Consider the following 25,827-nt stretch of genomic DNA (forward strand, 5'->3'; position numbering starts at 1 on the left):
CTGTTTAACAAAAACCATCAACAAAAAAAAATCCCTTCATCTCTTGTTCAATTGGAGAATTTTAATGTTTTTCATTTATCACTGTAAAACCAATGACAATTTTATAACTTTTTAAAAATATGTAGTTGTTACATATAGGGTAATCAGTCTTTAAGTAGGGATATATTTCTCTAAAAGAAACGAATCCTAGATAGTTTTGCCTTTAAGTCAAGCTTCTTGTTTAAATAACTTCTCGTTGAAAATAAAAAACAAACGCGTGAACGTGACAACGAGCCCAATAATGATAGGGTATCAGTTATTAATATTACCATTATGATGAAGTTGACACTTCAGGGGCCATTAGAACGCTGCAGGCCAGAAAAAGGAAGTGACTTTCTTCTCAAAGGCGTGAGCAAACCAACCAGGCGCGAATCTGGAGAACTCAGGTGAGGCGCTGTCTCCTTCCCTTCTGCCCCGCCTTCTAGCGCCCGTCCACAGCCGGAAGTCTAGCACCAGCAGGGGGCCGAGCGCGTGACGGACGCACGTGACGCAGGAGGGGCGGATCCCACATGTAAGATCCGCTAGGATAGGGCAGGAGGTTCGCGCGGAAGGACCGGGGCAGGTCAAGGGGCGGGTTTAATGGGGATAGTCTTGGGGCCCTGCTTCCGCGTGCGTCGGTCTGGTGCACGAGAGCGCGCAGGAGGGGCGTGGCCGCAGCTCGGGGCGGGGCCAAGCGGGGGGCGGAGCGGCGCGCGGCCTAACGGAGGCGGCGGCTGGAGCGGTGGCGGTCCCGCTGGTGTAGGCGAGATTGGCGGCTGCAGGTCCCGCGGCTGCGCCGGCGGACCATCCGGGCGGCGGGCCGAGGCCGGCGGCGCGGGACGGTAGGCGCGCGGCGATGGTGGGCGTCCCTGGAGCGGCCGCCTTTCAGCGTAAGCTGGGCGAGAAGGGGGGCGGCTGAGGGGGGCATGTGAAGGGCCCGAGTCTCCATGGTCTCGGTCTCGAGGCCCTCGGGAGGCCCCCGGCGCAAGGCCGGATTGGGGAAACTGAGGTTTTAGCAGGCGGCGGGCCCAAGGTCACGCAGTGGGCTGGGCCTCCCCGTGCTCCCTAGGCCGCCCCAGTGCCTCCCGCGCAGCCTGAAGGGCTCGAGACTCGAGGCGAGAGTGAAATTGTGGGGACCGCGGCCTCAGAGCCCAGGCCCGGCGCGCGTCCCCCGGACTTGCCCGTGGACAAGTATTGTTTTGTTCTCTCAGCGCTCTGGCCAGAAAGTCTTGGTTCTAGGGAAGTATTACATACGCAGCGTTTTGAAGGGTGTGCGTAGTCGATGTTGGAGGGGGCGAGAATGGTTTGTCTGAGGGGCCTTGGGGACGTAGGATCGGGGGTCGTTACTGCTTAGGTTCACATCCTGACTGCCCCACTTACCGAGTGTGACCTTGGGCCCCTTCGAACCTCAGTTTTTTCATCAGCAAAGTGGGAATATAAAGAGCTCCCCCGTCGTTCCCCCCACCCCCCCAGGAGTTTTTTGAAGCCAACAGAATGCTTGGTGCGGAGCCTGGCACAAACACTAGGATGAAATCTGTCTTTATTTTAATCGCTAAAGAACTCATCCAGTGTGAACCTCACTCGGAAAAAGCCCGATATTGGGCTCTGGTTGTGCATTTAAGATTTTATTTTTGTCTTCGGTTAAAATTTTTACTTCCATTTATCCATTCCAGCATTTTGGAGCTGCATCTCTTAATACTAACAGTAAATTTTAATTGTTTCTCGTTGCAATAACAATCAGTAGCCAACATTTTTTGAGCACCAGGCATTTTGCATTCTATTTCATGCAGTATTTATTAAATCATCTATTAATAAAAATTCCCATTCTAGGCTCTGGGTATATAGGAACAAACCAGATAGACCAAACTCCTACTTTGAGTTTAGTTGGGGAGAGGGGAGACGGAACAGAGTAAATAAGGAAACAGATAAATCCATTTTTTATGTTTTCTCTCGTTTAATCCTGGTGACCACCCAAATAAAAGTAGGTATTTGAGTTTGCCCATTTTGTAAAGGATGAAAATGAAACAGATATGAAAGGGACTCTGCTACTAAAGGTCACACAACTTGGATGGGGTAGATGAAGGATTCATACTCAAGTATTCTAGCCTCAGAGCCCATGTTTTTCAACACATAAAAGAGAGGCTTTACATAAAAGAGAGGCTTTGTTTGGCATCCATTAAATACTGGATTGAAGAAATAAAAAATTTACACCTAACTAATGCCTCTTCATAGTTAAGTCTGCAGTCCCTGCTTTTGATGGTCTGGCCCATTCCTCTTGAGCTTATCATTACAGAGAGGCAGGGTGTCCCATCAGATATGCCAGAGGTGCACCATCTCAGTAAAATGAAAGCACCTTTTATTTTAACTTAAATTTTTTATGTCGAAATATCTTGCATGCAGTTTTTAGTTTAAAATATGACCAAGGGGAGAGGATGTGGCTCAAGAGGTTGAGTGCCTGCTTCCCACATTGGTAGGTCTGTGATTCTGTTCTAGTGCCTCCTAAATAAAACAAACAACAAGCAAACAAATGAAAAAACCAACTCAGTGAAGCAGATGTGGCTCAGTAATTAAGTGCCAGCTTCCCACATAGGAGGTCCTGGGATTGATCCCCAGTCCTGGTACCTCAGTAAAAAATTGAAAAAAAGATAAAAAATATACTAATATTTTGGTTCTATTATATAACTACAGTTTTGTTTTTTTTAAATTTAGTGTTCCTTAGAGAACTCTATTCTATTTCTAGGCAGTATGCTTAGTATGCTTTTTGAAAGTTATTTTTATTTATTTACTCATTTTTTTATATGAGAAGTTGTGAATTAACAAAACAATCAGGTATATCATAATACCTTACAGGATTCCCATATATCACTCCACCACCACCACCTTATGTCGTAGTGACACATTTGTTTCAAAAGATTGTTATAGTATTACTGCTATCTATAGTCCATAGCTTATATTTGGTGTATTTTTCCCACAAACCGTCCTATTTTTAGTACCATGTATTATTATTGTATATTTGTTATAGTTTGTGAGAGAATGTTCTCATGTTTGTTTTGTTCACCACAGTCCACCGTTCACCTTGGGGTTCCCTGTGTTTTATGGTCCCCTACCTTGTATAATCCATCCAAAATCTATACTCCACAGCTCTCAGTTTCATCAGAGGTGCTGTTTTCAGCTCAGTCCATTTCAGAATGTTTTCATTACTCCACTTAGTATACTTTTTATTTTAATCTAAAAGCACATAGTAAGAGTTACATTAAAATAGTGGTGATGGGAGCCAATGTGGCTCAGTGGTTGAGTGCCGGCTTCCCACGTACGAGGTCGCAGGTTCAATTCCTGGTCCTGGTACCTCAAAATAAAACAAAAAACAAGAACAACACAAAACAAAACAAAACTAGAATGGTTTTGAGAGGATTTTTTAAAAAAACAAATCAATTTTATTGATACATATTAGTAAGGCATACAATTCGTCCAGAGTGTCCAATTAATGGTATTTGATATAATCACATAGTTGAGCATTCATCACGAGTCATTATTAGAGCATTTTCATTATTTCGATAATAATAAAAAAAACAAGAAAATTCTTTACCTCTCAATCTCTCCATGCTTCACCTGCTGTACATAGCTGCTATTTCTGGCTATTCTTGCACAATTATTTATTAAGCAGTTTTATTAAGATATATTCATATAACATACGATCTATCCAAAGTATGTAATCAGTGGCTTTTAGTATAATCACAGTGTTGTGCATTCAGCATCACAGAAAATTTAAGAACAATTTCATTACTCCAAAAAGAAAAACTCTACACCCCTTAGCAGTCCTTCCCCAGCCCTATGTAACATTAATCTAATTTTATCTTTATAAATTAATTTATATTTACATTTTATATAAATGGAATCATACAATATGTAATTTTTTGTCTGATATTAACATCTTGTAGTATTAACATACATTTGTTCAGTTTCAGAGAAAGATGGTTTTAAATAGGCAGTTTTACCCATATTCGTATTTCACATGTAGTTTTACTATGTTATATGGTACTATGTTACATTTTTTAGCTTTCCTTTTAATAACATATGATTTTAGACTTTCCCTTTAAACCACTTTCATACTCACATAACAGTACTGCTAGTTACAAACATAATCTTGGGCTTCCACCTTTTCTATTCATTTTCAAACATAAACACATATCCTTTTTACCAACTCTGCAACTGCACAAGTTAGCCCTCAGCTTTCCATTCTCTAACCTCATTTTATTTTCTACTGACCCATATTCAAGTTATTGACTCCATGAGTTTACACAATATATTTAGTTCATAGTAGTACAGTCATATAGTATTTGTCCTTTTGTGTCTGACTTGCTTCACTCAACATAATGTCCTCCAGGTTCATCCATGTTGTCATATGCTTTATGACTTAATTTCTTCTTAAAGCTGCATAATACTCCATCTTGTGAATACACCAGTTTGTTTATCCATTCATTGATTGATGGACACTTGGCATCTTTTCCAATTTTTGGCAATCACGAATAATGCCACTATGAACATTGGTGTGCAGAAGTCTGTTTGTGTCACTGCTTTGAGTTCTTCTGGGTGTATACCTGGTAGTGGTATTGCAGGGTAACATGGCAAATCTATATTCAACTTTCCCAGGAACAGCTAACAGTCCTCCACAGTGGCTATACCATTCTGCATCTCCACTAACAGTGAATAAGAGTTCTGTCTTTCCATATCCTCCCAACACAGGGTTTTTTCAGTAAGGCTTTCATGATACTGTTAGGTTCACCTTTTACTGGTAAGCACCAAGCCCTGTGCAGAATGTTTGGTTTACAAAGGTGATTAAGAGCAGACTTTTGCCCCCAGAAGCTTACCTATATAATTTTGATAGACTAATGTTTTTAACTGAAGGTTCTGGGGAGAGGTAATGTAAGAGCTGTCTCCTAAGACCATTGCTTTAGCCCTTGAGCCATAATTCCCTGGGAAGTAATCTACAGCATTGGCCTCAGTCTTTTTTAGAATTTATTCTATCAGTAAATACTGCTGAGTATGTACACATTATGTGAATGTGTATTTTAAATTATAATTACAGTGTGACTGTACTCTGTATTATATACACTTTGTAATGTACAAAATGGAAATTTTATGAAAGGATGAGCTAAAATAAATACAAATAGAAAACACAATATTGTCTTTCAGTACTCCGTGTGTGAATAGTAACTGTGTCTCCTGGGGTGGATACCATTGGTCTTAAAGTGGGACCTTCCCCACAACTCATTAGGTCTGTGAAAGATCTGTCTTATTTAGTAAAGGCAATAGAATGTAATGGTTTAGATTGAAATTCTAAGTTTAGAATTTTAATTCTGGAGTTCTTCCTAGGTTGAAATCCTGGGGTCAAGTCCTTACTAGCTTTAAGACTTTGGGCAAGTTACTTAACGTTTCTGTGTAAAATTAAGATGACAAGAGTTCTTACCTCATTTCCAGTTTTATTGAAGACGTTAATATTAACATATGTTAAATTATGTAAAATACTTGGTGTTCAACACACTGTATTTTGGATACTGTTAGTGGCTGGTAGAGAGATGATTTAGGATCTTACAGTTTGGTACAGGCCTTGCACAGGTAAACAGGTAATGAAAAAGTGGCTTAAGTTCTGTAAGCAAAGGTTTTTGGGAATGCAGAGGAGGCATGGCTAGTTGTTGTTTAAAGGTCCCAGTAAGGTTTAAATAAGGAAGTGACATTCGAATCAGCCCTTAAAGGAGGAGAGCTTTTTCCCAGATAGAAGGGACTGACCTTATTGGTTGAGGATAAAGGGTATAGAAACTTGGAGACTACTTGGGCAGTTGTTACCCAGTTCTGGTGATACTGGTAACCTGGGTCAGTCCAGTGAGTTCTGGCTGGAGTTTATTTAGCCTCTTGGTGGCCAGATGGCAAGGAAGCCGGTTCCAGAACTTTTCACAGCACCACAGTTCTTTCGTCTTTAGTGGTACCTACCTCATTCTGCCTTCTTCTTTTTTCAAAAAAATTTTATTGATTTATTTCTCCCCCTTCCCTCCATCATCTGCTCTCTGTGTCCATCAGCTGTGCGTTCTTCTGTGTCTGCTTGTATTCTCATTAGGCGGCTCCAGGAACCAATCCTGGGACCTTCCAGAGTGGGAGAGAGGTGATCATTCTCTTGGACCACCTCAGCTCCCTGATCTGCTTTGTCTCTTATTGTCTCTCTTCTGTGTCTCTTTTTGTTGTGTAATTTTGCTGTGTCAGCTGTCTGCGTGGCCCAGCATTCCTGTTTGGGGCAGCACTCCGCGTGGACCAGCTTGCCTTCACTAGGAAGCCCTGGGTATCGAACTCTGGACATCCTAAATAATAGACGGGGAGCCCTAATTGTTTGAGCCATATCCGCTTCCCTCTGCCTTAGTTATTTAAGAATAATAGCTCCTAGACTATAAGCCCTTGAGAGTTATGGTTGCATCTGCATTTTTGTATTTTTATTTTCCCTTATATGATGCCTTTTGCATCATAGTTATATGTTTGCAAATATTACTGAAGTAATGGAATTATTGCCCACTGAGATAGTTGTCAGCTCTTTTAGTTTAGGGTACTGTAAAATAGTAAGATATGCTCTTCAGGCCTAAAGGCAAATGGTGAACAGTAAAGATGTCAAGCAGTGACATCCAAGCACCAAACTATTAATAAGGATGGCAAATGACAAAAGTAAGTATGTTAAAAATGGAAAGTGTGTAAGTGTGGGGAAGGGTTTATAAATCATTGGTCCTTCAGGGAAGGCTAAACATTTAATACCAAGTGGAATGGTAAGTAACCATATACTAGTGGAAAACTCAGTTACTCATAATTAATGATAAATTGGCTTTGTGCATTACTATTCAAAAGGGGAAGAATTGTCATGTTCGGTAACCTTTTCCTTATCCTGGCACTTAACTATTAGGATTATAGAAAAGATGTAAAATGCAACAGAAAGATTTCTCCTTGTTTGAATAGGTATCTATTTGCTCTTCCAGAATTGCGTTCCATCGTTTACTACCCTGTTCTCTGTCCCGGGAGGCGACTTACCTACATAGACTATGTCAATGGACTTCCTTCTCTGTGGTCACACAGTTTATTTCCCTGCTTCCTCTCTATTGGTATGGCCTCTAGCATGTTATGTTCCTTATCTTTGGTCACTGCTCCATTCAAATGGTCCTCCCTACATGACTTGCTCCATCTAGGTTTGGAAACTTAATTTCCCTGTCCCTTGGGCGTAGAGATGGTAACAGCTTTGCCCTCACTAGTCCCAGGCATTACACTGTTTATCCTTTGTAATTATCTTATACTCTATCTGTACCTTCTTTTTAGTCTCATTAAACCCTCCTTAAAGTATCCTTACTAGAGTGTGCCATCTCTTTCCTACTGGAACAATGACCTTGTTAATAGAATAACTCCTCAGACTTTCCTTTAAAGCCTTCTCCTATCCTACACATGCTCCAAACAAAGATACTTACCCAATTCCCTTGTGGCAGACTTTAAAGCAACAAATTCAATGAAGAGGAGAGAGGCTACTCTAGATAAACACACTAACAAAGAGTCAGGGTCTTAAACTGTCCTGTGGTCCTTACCAACTATGCCACTCTGGTGTATTTATCATGTGTCCCCCCCACACACACACACACATTATTGGAGGAGAAAAAAGGTGCTGTAAGTTATAAGCACTATGATCTGGGACCACTTATTCTTGAAACAAATTGCCCTGCATACTTCCAGTAGCCCTTGAGTTCATCACTATATTTGGAGAGTCAGTTTTCTTAAGGATGACACAGTCATGGCAAGTTAAATTGCATAGCCATGAGGCTGGTTGTTTGGCTTAGTATTGCAGAACTTAGAGACAGACTTTGGGTTTGAAGCCCAGGTTTACTGGGAAGTTATTTAACCTCTAAAACTCAGGTTTTTTTGTGGTTTTTATTTTTGTTTTTAAGCTATAAAGTGAGGATAATTCCTACTTAATAATGATAATGACTAATATGGAATGCTTATTTTGGGCCACTTACCATACCTAGCATTATACTTGCCTTTTAATCCTTATCTCCTCTGTTTTAGGTAAGTATTATATCTTCATTTTATAAATTAGGAAAATTGTAAATGTAGGAAATTCCTAAATGACTCTGAGAAGTCTTACAGCTAATAAATGACCAAGATTGGATTAAACCCAGATCTTCCTGACTGCAGAGCCTGAGCTTTTAATCATTAAGGTCGCTGTTATTATTTAAAATCTGTTGGCCATCAACAAATGAAAAATCGAACCCTCATTCTCAGCTCTGTATCACTAATTTTTTTTCTTTTGTTTGTATCACTGTAAAGTTTCTAAATTTTGAAAGATCATTTAGTCATGAGAATACTGTGGGGGGTGGAAGAAGTGGTATTTATAGATACCTAAAAATTTGTATGCTACAGAACTTTTTCTGGCTGCTTGCTCCCTTTTTGGGGGGATGATGTTCAAAACATTTGTTGCTTCATATTGTGTACGTACCTCTATCCTCCCCCTTTCATCTCTTGGTAGACTTGAGGGAGGTGAGCCAAATGAAAGCTTTGAGAGCTATATTGCTACTAACCTTACTTACTTAATCACCTGCTATCTGCATGTTAATTTAGAATTGATATTTCAGTGAGTCCTTGAGTAGAGTTGGGTTTAAGTTTACGTTTTAGGGACAGAGTTACCTTTGACTATCTATTTGTTGTTGTTTTTAAAATATATTTTAATGCATGTTTGCCTGGAACCAAATCCAGGACCTCCCATATGGTAGATGGGAGCCCGTTTGCTTGAGCCACATCCACTTCCCTGACTATCTGTGTTTTAAGGATTGAGACTTGTTAAATTGAATCATGTCTTGGACACTTGTAATGGGTTTGTCTTCATCTTTGATTTTTGAGTAAATTTATGCTGGTTTCGACCCTCTTTCCTACATAAGGATAGAATCGAAAAATAAGCAAAAGAGATGGACTTTAAAGCAGGGGTTCGAAACCTTTTTTGTTCCATGGACCCCATTGCCATTCAGGTGAAAACCACAGACCCCTTACTAAATCAACACTATACTATGTAATATTTAATAAATAGATCACACCCACACCAGTGCATCCCCACAAAAATTAATGTTTCTTTGAATTTCCAATTCAAGGTCACAGACCCTCTAAAATCATCGACCCGTGGTTAAGAACCCCTGCTTTAAAGCTTGTTCTTAAATTTTAAGCCTGTTGGGGTTGAATATATTATATATGGGAATCAGGCACTTAACCACTGAGCTACATCTGCTCCCTGGGGTTGGATATATGAATCCAGACTTAATGATTACTTATTTGAATTTAATGAATGCATTTAGGCAGGAAGGATGGCTTAAATGATAGTGTATATTATGAATGAAGCACAGGGCCAAGATGAGTTAATTCATTAAGTTCATACTCTTCCAGGTTAAGGAACCTAGGAGGAGAGGGGTGGAGAAATAAGTTGTTTTCTCACCTGCCAGTTTTAGAGTATTGTTTTGAACTCATTATAGAACATGAACGCTTGATTGTAAAGATTTGCTTCCAATCCCTGAAAGTTTGTAGGCAGATGAGAGAGAATCTCTGCCCTGGTTATTATTTATGCTTTTGTAAGATTACCAAGGTCTGAGCCTCAATAATGCTGTACTGACAGTTCACGTGTGTAATATGAGCTAGTGTATGTACATGTGACAGCGCCTGTTTCTGGGTTTTATTACAGCTGGTTAAGTAGCTTTTTTGCCTCTGTCTCTTGTTTCTGTCCTTGGCTCCTTGAAGTCGTTGAGGCTATCAGAAATTATAGGAGCTGGGGTCTGGGGTACCATAAATTAAACTTATGAAATGAGTCAATAGGAGCTGTGTCTATTGAATCTAGTTTTTAAGTTCAGTTGAATTCTTTAAAGTGGAAAAAAAAAGTCTTTGCTGGACATTCTGCTGGGTATTTTTCACATTATCTCATGTAATTCTTAGAAAACCCTGGGAAGAGGGTATTTTTGTTTTGTAGATGAAGAAATAAGGTGCAGAGAAGTTAAATTGCCCAAGGTCACAGTTAATAAGTAGCAGATACATGATTCAAATCTAGTTGTATCCTGGTGTTGAGTTCACTAATTATACATTGAGCCCTGGTGTCCAAAACCCACTGTTTCTACCTTCCCCCCCATCCCATAGTCCCTTTTCACTGTTCTAGAGGTTTTTAGATATGTGTTCCAGAGGAGCCAAGAGCTCCTTGAAGATACTTGATTTCTTATTACCTTTGTTAAACAACCTTCCCTGTAACAACTCTTTTATTTTAGGAATTGGTATATAATTTCAAGTTTGCAGAATTAGATCTTCTCAGAGGTATTCTAAATTGGCCTTAGAAATAAAAAAATTTAAAAGGCAACAGAAACTCTTCAGCAGGCTTTACCAATTCATCCCATATGTTTCCTGATCTAAGCAAGCAGATGATGGCAGTGAACATCAAAAGCCCAAGAAATGTCCTTGCTAATTTTACATGGCTCTGTGAGGAGCTGTCAAATATGGATCATCAAACCCAGTATATGGGCTATGGAATGAACCTTTACTTTGGAATGTGGCTCTTTCAAAATTTGCTGTAATTAAGTGCAGAAATTAAAGTAAAATTCAGAATAACCAAGAGCTAGTAGGTATCCTTCTGTCTGCTTTTATAGCTCTGGAGTTGGCTAGACCTTTCAATTAAATTAGCTGATGGGGACAAATATGTAACTTGACCCCTCCATCAGCTCATGTGAAATAATACCAGCATAGTACAGCTCCTTTGATACACTACTTTGACCTTTTCCTCTCTTAGAAATGTTCCCTTAGTCTTTTAATTAGCTATCTCCATGAGAAGTCCTGCCTGCTTTTTAAATTTTTGTTTTTTTTTTAGAAATAGATGTTTTGTTTTGTTTTTTAATTTTTGTTTTTCGCCTCTCCCACCCCGCCCTGCTGTTTTTGCTCTCAGTGGCCATTTGCTATGTGATCTTCTGTATCTATGTCTCTTTTTTGTCTTCTCATCTTTCTCCTCTAGGATTCACTAGGATTCAATCCTGGGGGACCTCTGATATGGAGAGAGGTTCCCTGTCAATTGAACCACCCCAGTTCCTGGTCCCTGCTATACTTCACTTTGACTCTTCCCGTCATCTCTCTTTTGTTGCATCAGCATCTTGCTGCGTGGCTCACTTGCAGGGGCACTGGCTCACCAGGTGGGCACTGTCTCACCTTGCGGGCCCTCACATGGGTACTTGGCATCATGCAGGCATTCGTGCCGGCACTCAGCTTACCACATGGGCACTGGCTTACCACACAAGCACATTTTCTCTTTTTTTTCACCAGGAGGTCCCAGTGATCAAACCTGGGTCCCCCCATATGATAGGCAGAGGCCTTATTACTTGTGCTACGTGTGCTTTTCCTTTTTAAATTTTTGAAGCCTCAGGAGAACAGACATTCCAAACAGCAGATTTATTCATTTTTATGTTACATCTCTAGAGCTACAGGAACCACACCCGTGGTTTACTCTTTGAATTAACATAGTTTTTTAGCTAGTTTATTGTCTCCTTACCACTAACTACTTGTTTTCCTCCTCTGCTCTTCCTCAATAAAAGCTAGAGTATTTGGCAATTTTCTCTGTCAAAAATTTGGCATTTTTCTGGTCCTTGATATTAAGAAAGTGAATCTTGTCTTTGTTTTTGTTTCTAGAGAGGTGGAGCCAACCTTAAGGAGCAGAACCAGGCAGAAAGCAAGTGATCTTTGTGGCTGAGATAAAAGGTAGAGGTGGCTTTTCCAGAGAAGTTCAGCATGGTGAGGGAGAACTAGGGGAAGAGTGCTAGTCTTAACTCCACAGGCATTCCCCGGTAGGTGCTTAGAATTCAGGAAATCAGGTTTAACGAACACCTGGTAATTTACCCTTGGTGGCAGGTCTGGCTAAGTGATTTAAACCATACTCTTAGAACTTCTTAAATATATTACATTATACTATATGCTGCCTTAGAAAAACATTGAGGATGAAGATCTGCATTATTAAACTTTTCATAGTCCTTTCTCATATTCCCTTTTCTCTTGTTTAAACTTGGTATTTTGAAATAATTAAAATATGGAAAAGTCACAAGAGTAGTATAAAAATTCCTGTATGCCATTTACCCTGATTCCCTCAATGTCAATCTTATTTCACATTTGCATTATCATTCTCTCTCTTTCTCTAAATATTGAATATATATATTTTTATATAATTATTTTACAGTAATTTTAGAGTAAGTTGCAGATTTAATGCTTCTTTATGCTATATAGTTTAAGATTTGTTTCCTAAAAACAAGGACAGTTCTTGTGAAGCCAAAGTTTACTTAACCAAATCAGGAAACATAACCTTGATATAATATTTACTGTCTAATATATAGGTCTTACTCAGATTTTCAGTTATTCCAGTAAGGTATTTTTATAGGAACTTTTCTTTCCTAATCTAGGATCATATGTTATATTTAGTTGTCATGTCTCCAGTCTCCTTCAGTCTGGAAGAGTCCTTCAGTCTTTTTATCTTTCATGACCTTGACTTTTGTGAAAGGTAGAATGTTCCTCAATTTGGATTTGTCTTCCTCATGAATAGATTGATTATTCATTTTTGGCAGGACTTTTACACAGTGATGTTTATCGTTATCAGTGCATAATATCAGGAGGCACATGATGTCCATTTGCTCATTACTGACAGTGTATTTACTTTGATCACTTGTTTAAGGTGATGTCTGCTAGATTTCTCTATTATAATAAAGTTATTTTTCCCTTTTTAATTAATAGGCATCTTGTGGGGTGGTATTTTGAGGTTCTTGTAAATTTTTTGTTTTTCTCATGCTTTCACTCATTAGCTTTAGCTTCTATTAATGACTCTTGCCTGAGTCAATTATTACTATGATACCTGTAAATGATAGTTCCTTCATCATTTATTAGTTAGCATTCTACTGCAGAGCATTTTATTACCCTTATTTATTATGGATTTAGGGATTCTTATTTAAATCAGTGGGTTATATTGTATCTATTACTGTCATTATTTATTGTAGTGTTCAAAGTTTCCCAGATTTGGCTAGTGGAAACTCTTTCTAGCTGGCTCTTGTGTCCTTTTAGCAAGTTACAAACATGATTGAGCCACTTCCTTAATTTCTAGTGCAAAAAGATGTTCCAGGCTTATCTCCTGAGCCTTTGAACCAGCCATTTTATAAGGAGCCCTAATTTCTTTTAATGGAGAAAATTATGTAGAAATCAAGATCTGGACACTGTGTAAGCTTGTTACTGTTGGGGAGTCATTGCTTCTAGATCATCTTAATGTATAGGACTAGGAAATGTCTATATGTGTAAATAAACACATGCATATAAACAGACACACATGCATATATATGTGTATCTAAATTTATTTTTATGTAATAAAAACCATGAGCTTATACTGTAATCCAATTGATAGAAATTTGTGTTTTTTTAGAATGAATTTATTGTATAAAGTCAGAAATAGGTGGAAAAATGTTCATTATGTATGGATTTTTTTTTTGCCTGGTGCATCTGCCTTGGCAAAATTTCAGAATAACACCTAAGAATTTCTTTTTTTTTTCAAAGATTTATTTTTATTTATTTCTCTCCCTTTTTCTCTCCCCCCCCACTTGTCTGTTCTCTGTGTCCATTTGCTGCGTGTTCTTCTTTGTCCGCTTCTGTTGTTGTCAGTGGCACGGGAATCTGTGTCTCTTTTTGTTGCGTCATCTTGCTGTGTCAGTTTTCTGTGTGTGTGGCTCCATTCCTGGGCAGGCTGAACTTCTGCGCTGGGCGGCTCTCCTTACAGGGTGCACTCCTTGCGCATGGGGCTCCCCTAAGTGTGGGGGGGGGCACCCCTGTGTGGCATGGCACTCCTTTCATGCATCAGCACTGCGCATGGACGAGCTCCACATGGGTCAAGGAGGCCCGGGGTTTGAACTGCGGACCTCCCGTGTGGTAGATAGACGCCCTATCCATTGGGCCAAGTCTGCTTCCCCTAAGAATTTCATGTTTGAGAATTTGAGCATATTCATTTCAGTTTTTTGGGACTATATTTATTGCAAATAAATCTCATTGTTCGACTACATTTTGCATTTTTAAAAAGGGTGTTTGAATAACTCCCAAGTGATGGTGTGTTTTATCTTACCCCATCTCTGGTTTGAATGGTGAATTGTCTTTTTCTTTTTTGAGGTACCCGGCTGGGGATTGAACCTGGTACTTTGTATGTTGGAAGTTAGCACTTAACCGCTGAGCAACATGGGCTCCCCTGAGTTGGTTTTTTGGTTTGTTTGCTCGGTGTTTTGTTTTACTTTGTTTTTAAGTGGTACCGGAAACCAAACCCAGGTAGGAAGCCAGAGCTCAACTGATTTCTCCCCACCCCCTTGTTGTTTTTCACTTGCTGAGTTTTTGTCTTCCTTGTTTCTTTAGGAGGCACTGGGAATTGAACCTGGGACCTCCGATGTGGGAGGGAGGTGTCTAATCACTTGAGCCACATCCACTCCCTGCTTTGTTATGTCTCTCATACTGTTTTTCCTCCCCACGTCTCTTGTTATGTCATCTTGTTATGTCAGCTTGCCGCTGTTTTATTAATATCTAATGGCCTTCTGTATCTCTTATTAACTCTTTTACATTTAAGGTCTGTTTTGTTTGATACTAGTATGGCTACCCCTGCTCATTTTTGGTTACTATTTGTGTGGAGTATCTTTTTCCAACCTTTCACTTTCAGCTGTTTTGTATCCCTGGTTCTAAGGTGAGTTTTTTGAGAAGTGTGTGGATGGCTTATGATTTTTAAAATCCATTCTGTCAAGCCTATATCTTTTGACTGGGGAGTTTAATCCATTTGCTTTCAACTATATTACTGTAAATGCACTATTTACTTCCATCATTTTATTCTTTGGCTTTCACATGTCATATCATATTTTTGTCTATTTTTTTACTCTTTTGGTTATCCATTCTGCTATTCTTTATTATTCTCTCCCCCCCCCGCCCATTGTTTTTGCTCTCGCTGTCTGCTTTCTGTGTCCATTCACTGTGTGTTCTTCTGTGTCTGCTTGTCGTCTTTTTGGGCGGCAGCAGGAACTGATCCTGGGATCTTCTGCAGTGGGAGAGAGGCACTTAATCTCTTGTGCCACCTCAGTTCCTGCTGCATCTCTTATTGTCTCTTCTCTGTTTCTCTTTTTGTTGTGTCATCTTGCTGCACCAGCTCTCCACATGGGCCAATGCTCCATGTAGACCAGCATACCTTCACCAGGAGGCCCCGGGAATCTAATCCTGGACCTCCCATAAGGTAGACGGGAGCCCAATCGATTGAATCACAGACACTTCTTATTCTTTCTTCTATACTCCCCCCAAGTCTGTTGCTCCTGTCTTTTTATTTCAGATTCTAAGTTTCCTGTAATATTTCCTGCAAAGATAGATTCTCTTTTGCAAACTCTCTTAGTTTCTGTTTGTTTGTGAATATTTTATACTCACCTTCATATTTCAGGGACAGTTTTGTTGGATAAAGAATTCTCGGCTGGCAATTTTTCTCTTTTACTATCCTAATTATCATACCACTGTTTCTCACCTCCATGGTTTCTGAAGAGAAATCCATGCTAAGTCTTACTGGGTATCCCTTGTATGTGATGGTTTGTTTCTCTCTTGCTGCTCTCAGAATTTTCTTTGTCTTTGACATTTGACATTCTGAGTAGTATGTGTCTTGGAGTAGGTCTATTAAATTTATTTGATTGCGGTGTGTGTGTTTCTTGGACATGTAAGTTCATTACTTTCATGAGAATTCATGAAATTTTCTGCTATTATTTCCTCAAATCTCTGCCCCTTTTCCCTTCTCTTCTTCTGGAATTCCCATGACTCATATGTTTTTACATTTCCTGTTGTCATTCATTTCTGAGTTCTGTTCAATTTTTTCCATTCTTTTCTTTCCTCAATTTCAGCTGTTCTGTCTTCTCTATCATGTATTCTTTCTTCTTTGTTTCGAGCCTGCTGTTGTATGCCTCTAATGTGTTTTTTTTTAAAAGATTTATTTTATTCACTTATCTCCCCCGCCCCCTGCCATTGTTTTGCAGCCATTATCTGTTCTCTATGTTCATTTTACTGTGTACTCTCTGAGTCTGCTTGTCTTTTTTTTGGAGGCATCGGGAACAACTCCCTGGTTTGTTGTATCTCTTATTGTCTTTATTCTTTGTGTCTCTTTTGTTGCGTCAGCTCACTGTGCTTGCCTGCCATGTCAACTCACCTTCTCCAGAAGGCACCAGGAACCAAACCCAGGACTTCCATGTGGTAGGTGGAAGCCCAATCACATGAGCCACATCTACTTCCCTCTAATTTGTTTTTAATCTTACCTGTTGTGTCTTTTATTCCAGTGAACTCTGTTACTTTCCTGTTCAGGATTTCACATTCTTCTTTGCGCTTGCTCAATGTCTTCTTGATGTCATTTATCTCTTTATATTGTCTTTCAACTCATTAATTTGATTTTTTTTTTTTAAAGATTTATTTATTTATTTAATTTCCCCCCTTCCCCTGGTTGTCTGTTCTTGGTGTCTGTTTGCTGCGTCTTGTTTCTTTGTCCGCTTCTGTTGTCGTCAGCGGCACCGGAAGTGTGGGCGGCACCATTCCTGGGCAGGCTGCTCTTTTCTTTTCACGCTGGGCGGCTTTTCCTCACGGGCGCACTCCTTGCGCGTGGGGCTCCCCCACGCGGGGGACACCCTTGCGTGGCACGGCACTCCTTGCGCGCATCAGCACTGCGCATGGCCAGCTCCACACGGGTCAAGGAGGCCCGGGGTTTGAACCGCGGACCTCCCATATGGTAGACGGACGCCCTAACCACTGGGCCAAAGTCCGTTTCCTTGATTTTTAATATTGGTGTGCATCTTGCTGATTAGTTCTCTCAAATCCTGCATCTCTTCTGGGTGGAGATATTCCTGGATTGTTAGGATTGTCCCTGCTGGGTGCTCAAAATTGGGCACTGGATCCAGTAATTGATTATAGACTTGCTTTCTAAAGCCTTGCTCCTGTAATTATTTTTAGTGTTCTCACATGCAATTCCTTGGACTGCCAGCAGATGGTGCTCTTTGGCAGCGCTCAGTTCAATGCTTGGTCAGAGTGTATTTGTCCTGGCACAGACTAGATCAATGTGATAGAACTTCCTGTCTGGAGGTTGGGAACTTTGTAATTCACACTTTCTTTGAGACAGTTTTCCAGGCTTTTCTGGCAGCCCCCTCCCTTTTCCCAGCTAGGAAATATTTCCACTACCCTCTTAGTCCTTAACAATTAGTCCAGGTTAGTAGTGAAGGAGCCTGGGAGGGTCATATATCTTTAGCTCCTTGCAGGCTCCCAAGGCAAACAATAGTGTGGCCTCACCTGGCCTGGAAGGGCTGGTGGGACACAGCATACCAAATTTGTGGGTCAGAAGCTGAGTCATCCTTAGACTGTGTCCCTCTCTCTCCCATTTCCTAGGGTGGTAGATCCCTGGATCCCCTTTGTCTGTAGCTGCAGGCCCAGAGGCCCAAGAATTCTAGAGTCTTTAGTGTGGTGGATGGTGCCAGCAGCAGCAACTAATGGTTTCAACTCACAGTTCTGTAGTAGTGATTTCTCTCCTTTTTCTTTCTCTCCTCTGGGCAGTGTTCAGCCTTCACGTAGTGTCCTAAACCCTGCCTGATCTTTTTCTAGGCTGTTTCAGTCTGTCCTCTAGCTGTTTTTTTTTTTTTGGAGAAGCGAGTCTCATGTCTTTCTAGTCCACCATCTTCCCAAAAGTTGAAGCCATTGCTTGAACTGTATTCTGGAGCTGTGGTGGAGGGACTATGCTGAAGTCCTTGGGGCTGCAGAGTAGGTAAGAGTCAGTCCTTGCCCTCAAAGTCCTTGCTCAGCTCGTCTTACCTTCTTTGTCCTAACACTTCGTTGATTCCTATATTTTATAATGAAAACTTTGATGAGTGGGATTTTAATTTAATTGGGACGGTTACCTTGTGTTTGATGCTGTTGGGAAGTGTTGTGTTTGCCAACAGGAAAACAAGAATTCTGGTTCAGTGGAGGCAAAGCATTTCTCAGGAAGGAGATGGGCGTCATCCATCCAAGAGCTACTGAGCACTTAATTGCAACTGTAGACATGAACACTTTTCTATTGTTAGCTTTGTACAGGTCTCTAATGCTAATTTTGTAGCTTTTGGACTCTGAGGAATGATGTGGTAAATGAGAGTTGCTTTCAAAATATATAGTTTAGGGAAATGGATGTGACTCAAGCAGTTGGGTGCCCACCAACCACATGGGAGGTCCCAGGTTTGGTTCCCAGTGCTGCCTAAAGAAGACAAACAAGACAATGAGCTGATGCAACAAGAAGAGGCAACAAGATGATGCAGTGAGGAGACACAAAGAGGAAACAGTGAGAGACACAACAAACAGCAGAGGTGGCCCAAGTGACTCCCTCCCACATGGGAAGTCCCAGGTTTGGTTCCCATGTGCCTCCTAAAAAAAAGATGAGCAAACACAGAGAACAGACAGTGAGTGCAGACAATGAGGGGAGAGAAATAAAAAAATTAATAAAACAAATCTTTTAAAATATTTATATATAGTCATTAAACATTTTGTAAATCCAAAACCAGTTGCTGATTATCCTTTATTGAACGTCCCTCTTTTTTCTGTGACTTATTTTCATACATTTGTCATTTCACTCTCTTGGTTCTTCTTACTCTGGTAGTTGATTTTATTTTATTAAAAAAATTTTTTTTTTTCTGATAGTTGATTTTAACAAATTATTTGAGGGATCTAATGTTTGTATTTTATTGGAAAGACAGAAACCGCTAATTATAATAGAAGGTAGACTGTAATGAGTTTCATAACTCATTACAGTGGCTACAGGTCTTTGACTTTCTAAGATACTCTTGATTTCAGATAGTCATTTTGTTGCAGCAGAGCCAGGAATTCTGAATGGCAGAGAAACCCAAATGGCACTCGGAAAGGTGGAGGAACCAGATTTATTATGTACGGGCCCAGAGGAGAGTCAAATCTCTAAGTTCTGAGCCCAGTTTTCCCGTTTTCATAGGTTTATATCGGATTTTATGTGGGATCAGCATGACTTTTGCTCATTGGCTAATGCATTGCTAGGCAAAATTTTGTAAGTTGATTACAGAAGCAGAAGGCAAGTGCAAAGTTGTGCTTTTCTGGGCTGATTTACAGAAGCCGGGGGGCGGGGCAGGAGTTGTTCATTTGGTATTCTCCTGCAAGGCATGTTCTCAGAGGCTAATTTACAGAAGCAGGGGCAGGAGTGGCTCTTTAGATATTTTTTCTGCAAGGTTACGCTTTTTATTTCTCAGCAATTTTGTCTCATAAACATTTATTAAGCTCCTAGTACTGGATACTGCGGTATATAAAGAGAGTTCTAAGACTCTGGACAAGTTTACATGTAGTCCAGTAGGGGACGTAGACAGTTTCAAAATCAAATAGTAAGCTTGTGTAGGTGATTCGATCCCCTAAGGATGGGGAGTTGACCTAGTGGGTGTTTTTTTTTGAAAAAGGCTTCTTAGAGAAAATGATGCCTGTTGTGAGCAGGATCTGATGTTCCTTTCCAACAACTTTTTAAAAAATTAATTTTTGGACTTAAAATGCATTGACATAATTCAGCATTTTTTTTTAAGTAATATATTTTGTAATATAAGAAAAATAATCAGTTTAATATAATTACAACAATGTAGCATAAACATTGTAGTAGTCAATACTAGGACATTATCTGTGACAGTTAAATTAAAAGTTTTCCACAGTTATTGTAAATGAATATTCTAGATTTGCTAAAGAAATGATTGGCATTAAGAAAGTCTATACAAACAAAAGGAATTATTTAATGTTCAGGATGTCATGATGTATGGTAGAGAAGTACATACATCATGAAGTACAATGAAAAGAATTTCAGATGCTACATTTCAACATAGTTTAGAACTGAAAGTGCTATAGGATAAGAAATGGCTTCATCTTCTCATCCATAAAAGGTGAGAGCAAAGAAACAACCCTTTTGAAGGTTACATAGACAGTGCCCCTTTTCAAATTTATATCAAATTCCCAACCCCTCAGAAGGTCACATAGTGAAATGTATACAGTTTATATACAATAGGGCAAATTTAAAAAAAAATTGCTCTAAGATGCATTTCCTCTGCTCCCTAAAAGCCTAATAAAATATTGGATCCACAAAAGAAAAGGCAGTGCATTAACACAAGTATCTCAATGGCCATCCTCTATTCAAAGGGGATGGGACATTAAAAATGCAGGTATTCTCATTAAATACTTCAATCTATTAATTAAGGCATGTTCTGTAAGAGATCCATCCTGGCGTATGCTGACAGCAACATTATTTGTCAAAGAGGACATAAATTTAAGTCTTTCAGCAGAGCCACACAGCAAAAAAATCACCTTTTTACAAAGTGATGGAGAGATCAGATGATTGAAGTTGTTCCTGAGTTAAAATTTGCTTATGATTGCAATAATTCAGCATTTAAAAGGTACAAAAGAGTGTTTAGTGAACAGTCTACCTCACTTCTGCTCCAGCCATCTTCCTTTCCCTGGAAGCAGTTAGCATTATCAGTTTCTTCTGTATCTTTTCAGCTCTACTTCTGTAGCCCATATCATATCAGTACACAAAGAACTTCTTGATTTTGCATTGTATTTTAGTGTCTGGATGCACTGTATATATATTTTTAACCCAGTCCAATATTGGTGGTCATTTATATTCCAGTCTTTTCCTGTTATAAATAATCTTAGAGGTTAGAACGTTATCTTGTGGAGAATGTCATTTCATAAATTTGAATAATTCCTAGAAGGAGAATTGGTGGGGCAAGGGGTATTTTAATAGATAACTGCCAAATTACCCTCCAAAGATAGTGTACCGATTTTTATATTCCTACCAGCAAAGTGTGACCTGGGTAAAGAAGGTAAGGAAGTTGAGTCTGGGCCAGGTTTGGGGTGAACTAAAAGTAGTTATGTCTCTTTCTGCCATCTTGGAGCCTGTGGAGGCCTGCTGGGAACAGGACTTCTAAAACGGCAAATATGTCTATAAGGCTGTGGTCCAAAGACACTTTTGCTGGCTATAAGCAGGGGCTCTGGAACAAGAGGGACCACACAGCCCTTCTTAAAATTTAAGGCGTTTAGGCCTGAGATGAAACTGAATTCTATTGGTCAAAGATGTGCTTATGTGTACAAAACAAAAAGCAACACAATGACTCCTGGCGGCTAACCTAACAAAACCAGAGTAATCTGGGGAAAGGTAACTCTTGTCCATGGAAATAGTGGCATGGTTTTTGCTAAGTTCCAAAGAAATCTTCCAACTAAGGCCATTGGACACCTATTCTGTCTGATGCTGTACCTCTCAAGGATTTAAACTTATTGAAAAGTAAATAAAATTGTGGATTAAAAAAAATGTAGTTATGAATTGTTGGAGTATGAAGTGCTAGGTAGAGTGGCAGGAGATGTGACTAGAGGAGTAGGTAGAGGCCAGGCCTCTTTTACCTTTGTTTTTATGCTTGGGCTTTAGTCTATAGCTAATGGAGAGAAATATAAAGGATGAGGGAATGATATAGTTAAGTTTGTGCTCTAGATACTCTGGTGGCCCTATGAGGATGGATTTGAAAGGCATAAGATAGGAAACAGTGAAATAAACTGGGTTTGTCTAGTAGCCTTTCTGTCAGATTATGTATCTTAGTTTTGGGTTTGGAAAGTAACTCTTTAAAGGATAAATTATGCAAAGGAGAGAGAATAGAAGAGGAGGAACATATCATATCAAGAACTGCCTCACTGCCTAGTCAGTTGTGTTTTGATTGGTGGATATGGAAAAATGGGATGGGAAAAAGCATTCCAGGCCCAGGGAATAGAATAAATCAGGGTAGACAAACCTTTTTTGCCCCAGAAGGCACCAGGAACTGAACCTTCGATCTTGCATGTGGGAAGTTGGCGCTCAACTGCTCAGACCACATCCACTCCCTGTAATTTTTTTTAAGAATTTATTTCTCCCATCCCCTCGTTGTTTGCACTTGCTGTGTCTTTTCATCTTCCTAGTTTCTTTAGGAGGCACAGGGAACCAAACCCTGGACCTCCAGTATGAGAGGGAGGCACCTAATTGCTTGGGTCACCTCTGTTCCCTGCTTTGTTGGGTCTGTCATTGTGTTTTTCTTTTTGTGTCTCTTATTGCGTCATCTTGTGTCATCTTACCGCGCCAGCCCGTCCGGTCAACTGTCTTGTTCCTCCTCTTTAGGAGGCACCAGGAACTTCTGCTCCCTGCTTTGTTGTGTGTCTCATAATGTTTTTCTTCCTGTGTCTCTTCTTGCGTCAGCTTGCTGTACCTGCCCGTCGTGTGCTCGCTGTTTTCTTTAGGGGGCACTAGGAACTGAACCAGGCACCTCCCATGTGGTAGGTGGGAGCTCATTTGCTTGAGTCACATCCGCTTCCCTGCTTCTTCTAATTTTTAGTATGAAGTATTTTAGATACATTCTCTTGACAGTGCTTTTTATCAGCACAAAATATAGGCAGTGATTTAGATACTCTGCTTTTGATGCCCCATATCCTTGAACCAATTTTGAGTACCTGGTAAGTGGGTACTTAGTACCTTGTAGAGGGGAAGGAATGCTGTAAATTTTAAGAAAAGGTAGTTGAACTAAAAGATCTCCAGGTCCTTCTCACTCCAGAGAATAGTTTTATAAAGTAAAAGGTGGTAAGACCTGATGGGCCCCTGATAAAATCCTCAGACCAAATTACATTTAAATGGAACCTGACAATCTTTAACTTTGTTTATTTGTTCTTTTTGGTGGCTGCAGGTGAAAGAATAACTATGCATTATTTTGGGGACAGAGTTTGGAGACAATAACTGAGTCAAATTTAGCTTACCTGTCATCTTTTCTAATTAAGGCTATCATTTTTGATAAACAATTTTTTAAGCAACTAAAGTTACCTAATTTTGTAAAGCACATGTTGGTTATGGCAGTGAAAGCTGTAATGTGTAGTAATCAAAGCTTTCTTGATTGTAGCATATTTACATAAATGCAGATTTGGAACTAAGTGTGACAGGATTATCTGGGATAGTTGGCAAGGATTAATAAACCAAGAGGGGTTTATTTAAATAACTTCTGCTCTCAGAAATAGGAAATTGGGATCCCATTAGGGCTTAATTGGTTTGGCTCCAGCTTTTTAGCTTGGAGGCTGCTGAAGAGTTAATTTATTGTGTGAGAGTTTGGCCATGTGTGGCGTACAAATTTGTTTTAAGGAGATGATCTCTTTGTACATTTATTCATTTGCCAGATCAACCCTGTTTACATGTGTGAACCGTCTTTGAGATTACAGGGAAAACAGGCAGACAGTCTATGCCAATTGATATTAGAACATGACAGACTGATTCAGATCCCACAGATTAAGAGGGGGATATGGTATTTCAGGTTTTATTAAATTTGCCCTGAGTAGTAACATTTTAAAAAGAAACCTTTGGGAGAAAGACCTGTCAGTAACATGTGTACATTTTTTCTTGTTTAAATAGGTCCCTTTTATCAATGTAGACAGTATGGTTTAACGTGGAAAGAGCCTTGAGTTGATTTTCTCAACACTTGGGATTCCAGTTCGTAGGTGACTCAAGATGTGACTTTGGCCAATCACTTAATCTTGAACTATATATTAAATGAAAATAATTTTTGCTTATAGCTAACAACTGGATGATCTTTGAAAGATGAATGATATGTTAGCTCTAACAGCTTTTTTTTAAACAGTTGACAATGTGTTTTTTTTTTTAAGATTTATTTATTTTTATTCCCCTCCCCCCCATTAGTCTGTGCTTTGTGTCCATTCGCTGTATGTCCTTTTGTGTCCACTTGCACTCTTGTCAGTGGCACCGGGAATCTGTGTTTCTTTTTGTTGCGTCATCTTGCTGCTTTAGCTCTCTGTGTGTCTGGCGCCACTCCTGGGCAGCTACGCTTTTTTCACACGGGGTGGCTCTCCTTATGGGGCACACTCCTTGCACGTGGGGCTCCCCTATGCGGGGGACACCCCTGTGTGGCACGGCACTCCTTGTGTGCATCAGCAGTATGCGTGGGCCAGCTCACCATGCAGGTCAGGAGGTCCTGGGTTTGAAACCTGGACCTCCCATATGGTAGGCGGATGCTTTAGCAGTTGAGCCCAATCCGCTTCTCTCTAACAGCTTTTTGAAAGATAGCTTGACTGTTTCTTTTCCTTTGTTATTTTTTTCTTTTTAATTTTTTTCTGAGAAAAAATACACACATCATAAATATACAGCTCAATAATAAATTTTCATGAAGTAATCATACCTGTGTAACCAGATCATAAATAGAACATTAACAACAAGCACTTTCTCTGTCACCACCTCTGTCACCAGCCAGTAACTATTCCTTCCTCTTCCCTAGGATAGCCACCATCCTGACCTTTATCACCATTGATTAGTTTTATCTTTTTTGGGGGGGGGGGGTGGGGAGGATTTTATATCATCATATAGTGTATATTTTTCCTGTATCTGGCTGCTTCTGCTCAACGGTACTGTTTCAGGTCTGGCTTCTTCTCAAAAAGTACTGTTTATGAGGTTTATACAAACTATTTCGTATAGCAATAGTTCATTGCCATTGCTGTATAGAATTCCATTATAAGAATATATCACAGTTTATTCTATTGTTGATGGATATTTTGGTTGTTTCCAATGCTGCAAGGAACATTCTTGAATGATTTTGGGTGCACATATGTGTATATTTTTGTTGGACATACACTTAGCAATGGAATTAGAAGTTCACAGTGTATGCATACTGTTCAACTTTAGTAGATACTACCAAAGAGTTTTCCAGAGTGATTAGTATACCTATTTTATTTTCACCAGCGTTATATGGGAGCTTCACTTAGTCTACATCCTCACCAACACTTAGTTTTCATAGTATTTTTAGTGTTTTTTGTTGAGCTGCTACTTTGTGCAAGGTATGGGGAATACAGTAGTGAACCAAACAAACACTGCTTTCACAGACCTTGAGAATGAATGTGGTTAAAATATATATACATGTTATATACATACTTGGACACACATTTTACAGGTAAAGTTTATTTAGTATATTCAGGTGGTAAGTATTAAGGTATGTTGGATAGAGAGAGGATGATGGGGTGCAGAGTGTATTAGATACAGTGGTTAATAGAGACTTCTTTTTTTTTTAAAAGGTTTATTTATTTATTACTCTCTCCTCCCCCCACCCCCACCCCGGTTGTCTGTTCTCTGTGTCTATTTGCTGCGTCGTCTTTGTCTGCTTCTGTTGTTGTCAGTGACACGGGAATCTGTTTCTTTTCGTTGCGTCATCTTGTTGTGTCAGCTCTCCGTGAGTACGGCGCCATTCCTGGGCAGGCTGCACTTTCTTGCGTGCTGGGTGGCTCTCCTTACGGGGCACACTCCTTGCACGTGGGGCTTCCCTACGTGGGGGACACCCCTGCGTGGCGGGTCAGTCCTTGCGCGCATCAGCACTGCACATGGACCAGCTGCACACGGGTCAAGGAGGCCCGGGGTTTGAACCGCGGACCTCCCAGGTGGTAGACAGACACCCTAAACACTAGGCAAGTCCGCCGCCGAGACTTCTGTGAATAAGTGAAATTTGAGCGAAGATCTGAAGGAAGTAAGGGAGCTGTCTTACTTCCTTCTCTGGTAGAGGAGCAGTCGAGGCAGTGAGAATAGCAAATGTCAAGGCCCTGAAGTGAGAGCATGTTTGATGTGTTCACAAAGCAGCAAGGAGTTTTAATTTGACTGGAGTACACTGAGTAAGGAGCTAGCAGTAGACAACAGAGAGACGG

At 40.0% G+C, this 25,827-nt stretch overlaps 1 protein-coding gene across 5 annotated transcripts in view; it reads left to right on the forward strand.

Moving 5' to 3' along the window:
• Positions 1-699: 699 nt before the first annotated feature.
• Positions 700-25,827, forward strand: part of CBFA2T2 (CBFA2/RUNX1 partner transcriptional co-repressor 2) — a 176,316-nt gene continuing 151,188 nt past the window's right edge. For 3 of the 5 annotated variants that reach the window (XM_004462510.4, XM_004462508.3, XM_058286911.2), the window contains exon 1: positions 711-908. In XM_004462510.4, the coding sequence (XP_004462567.1) occupies positions 875-908 (34 nt within the window). In that variant the 5' untranslated portion in view covers positions 711-874. Of the gene's footprint in view, positions 909-11,730; positions 11,800-25,827 lie in introns of those variants that run through there. The other 2 variants (XM_004462507.3, XM_058286913.2) reach the window with 2 other exon arrangements.

The sequence above is a fragment of the Dasypus novemcinctus genome, chromosome 24 (assembly GCF_030445035.2).
Source record: "Dasypus novemcinctus isolate mDasNov1 chromosome 24, mDasNov1.1.hap2, whole genome shotgun sequence".
In the NCBI taxonomy this organism is placed as follows: Eukaryota; Metazoa; Chordata; class Mammalia; order Cingulata; family Dasypodidae; genus Dasypus; species Dasypus novemcinctus.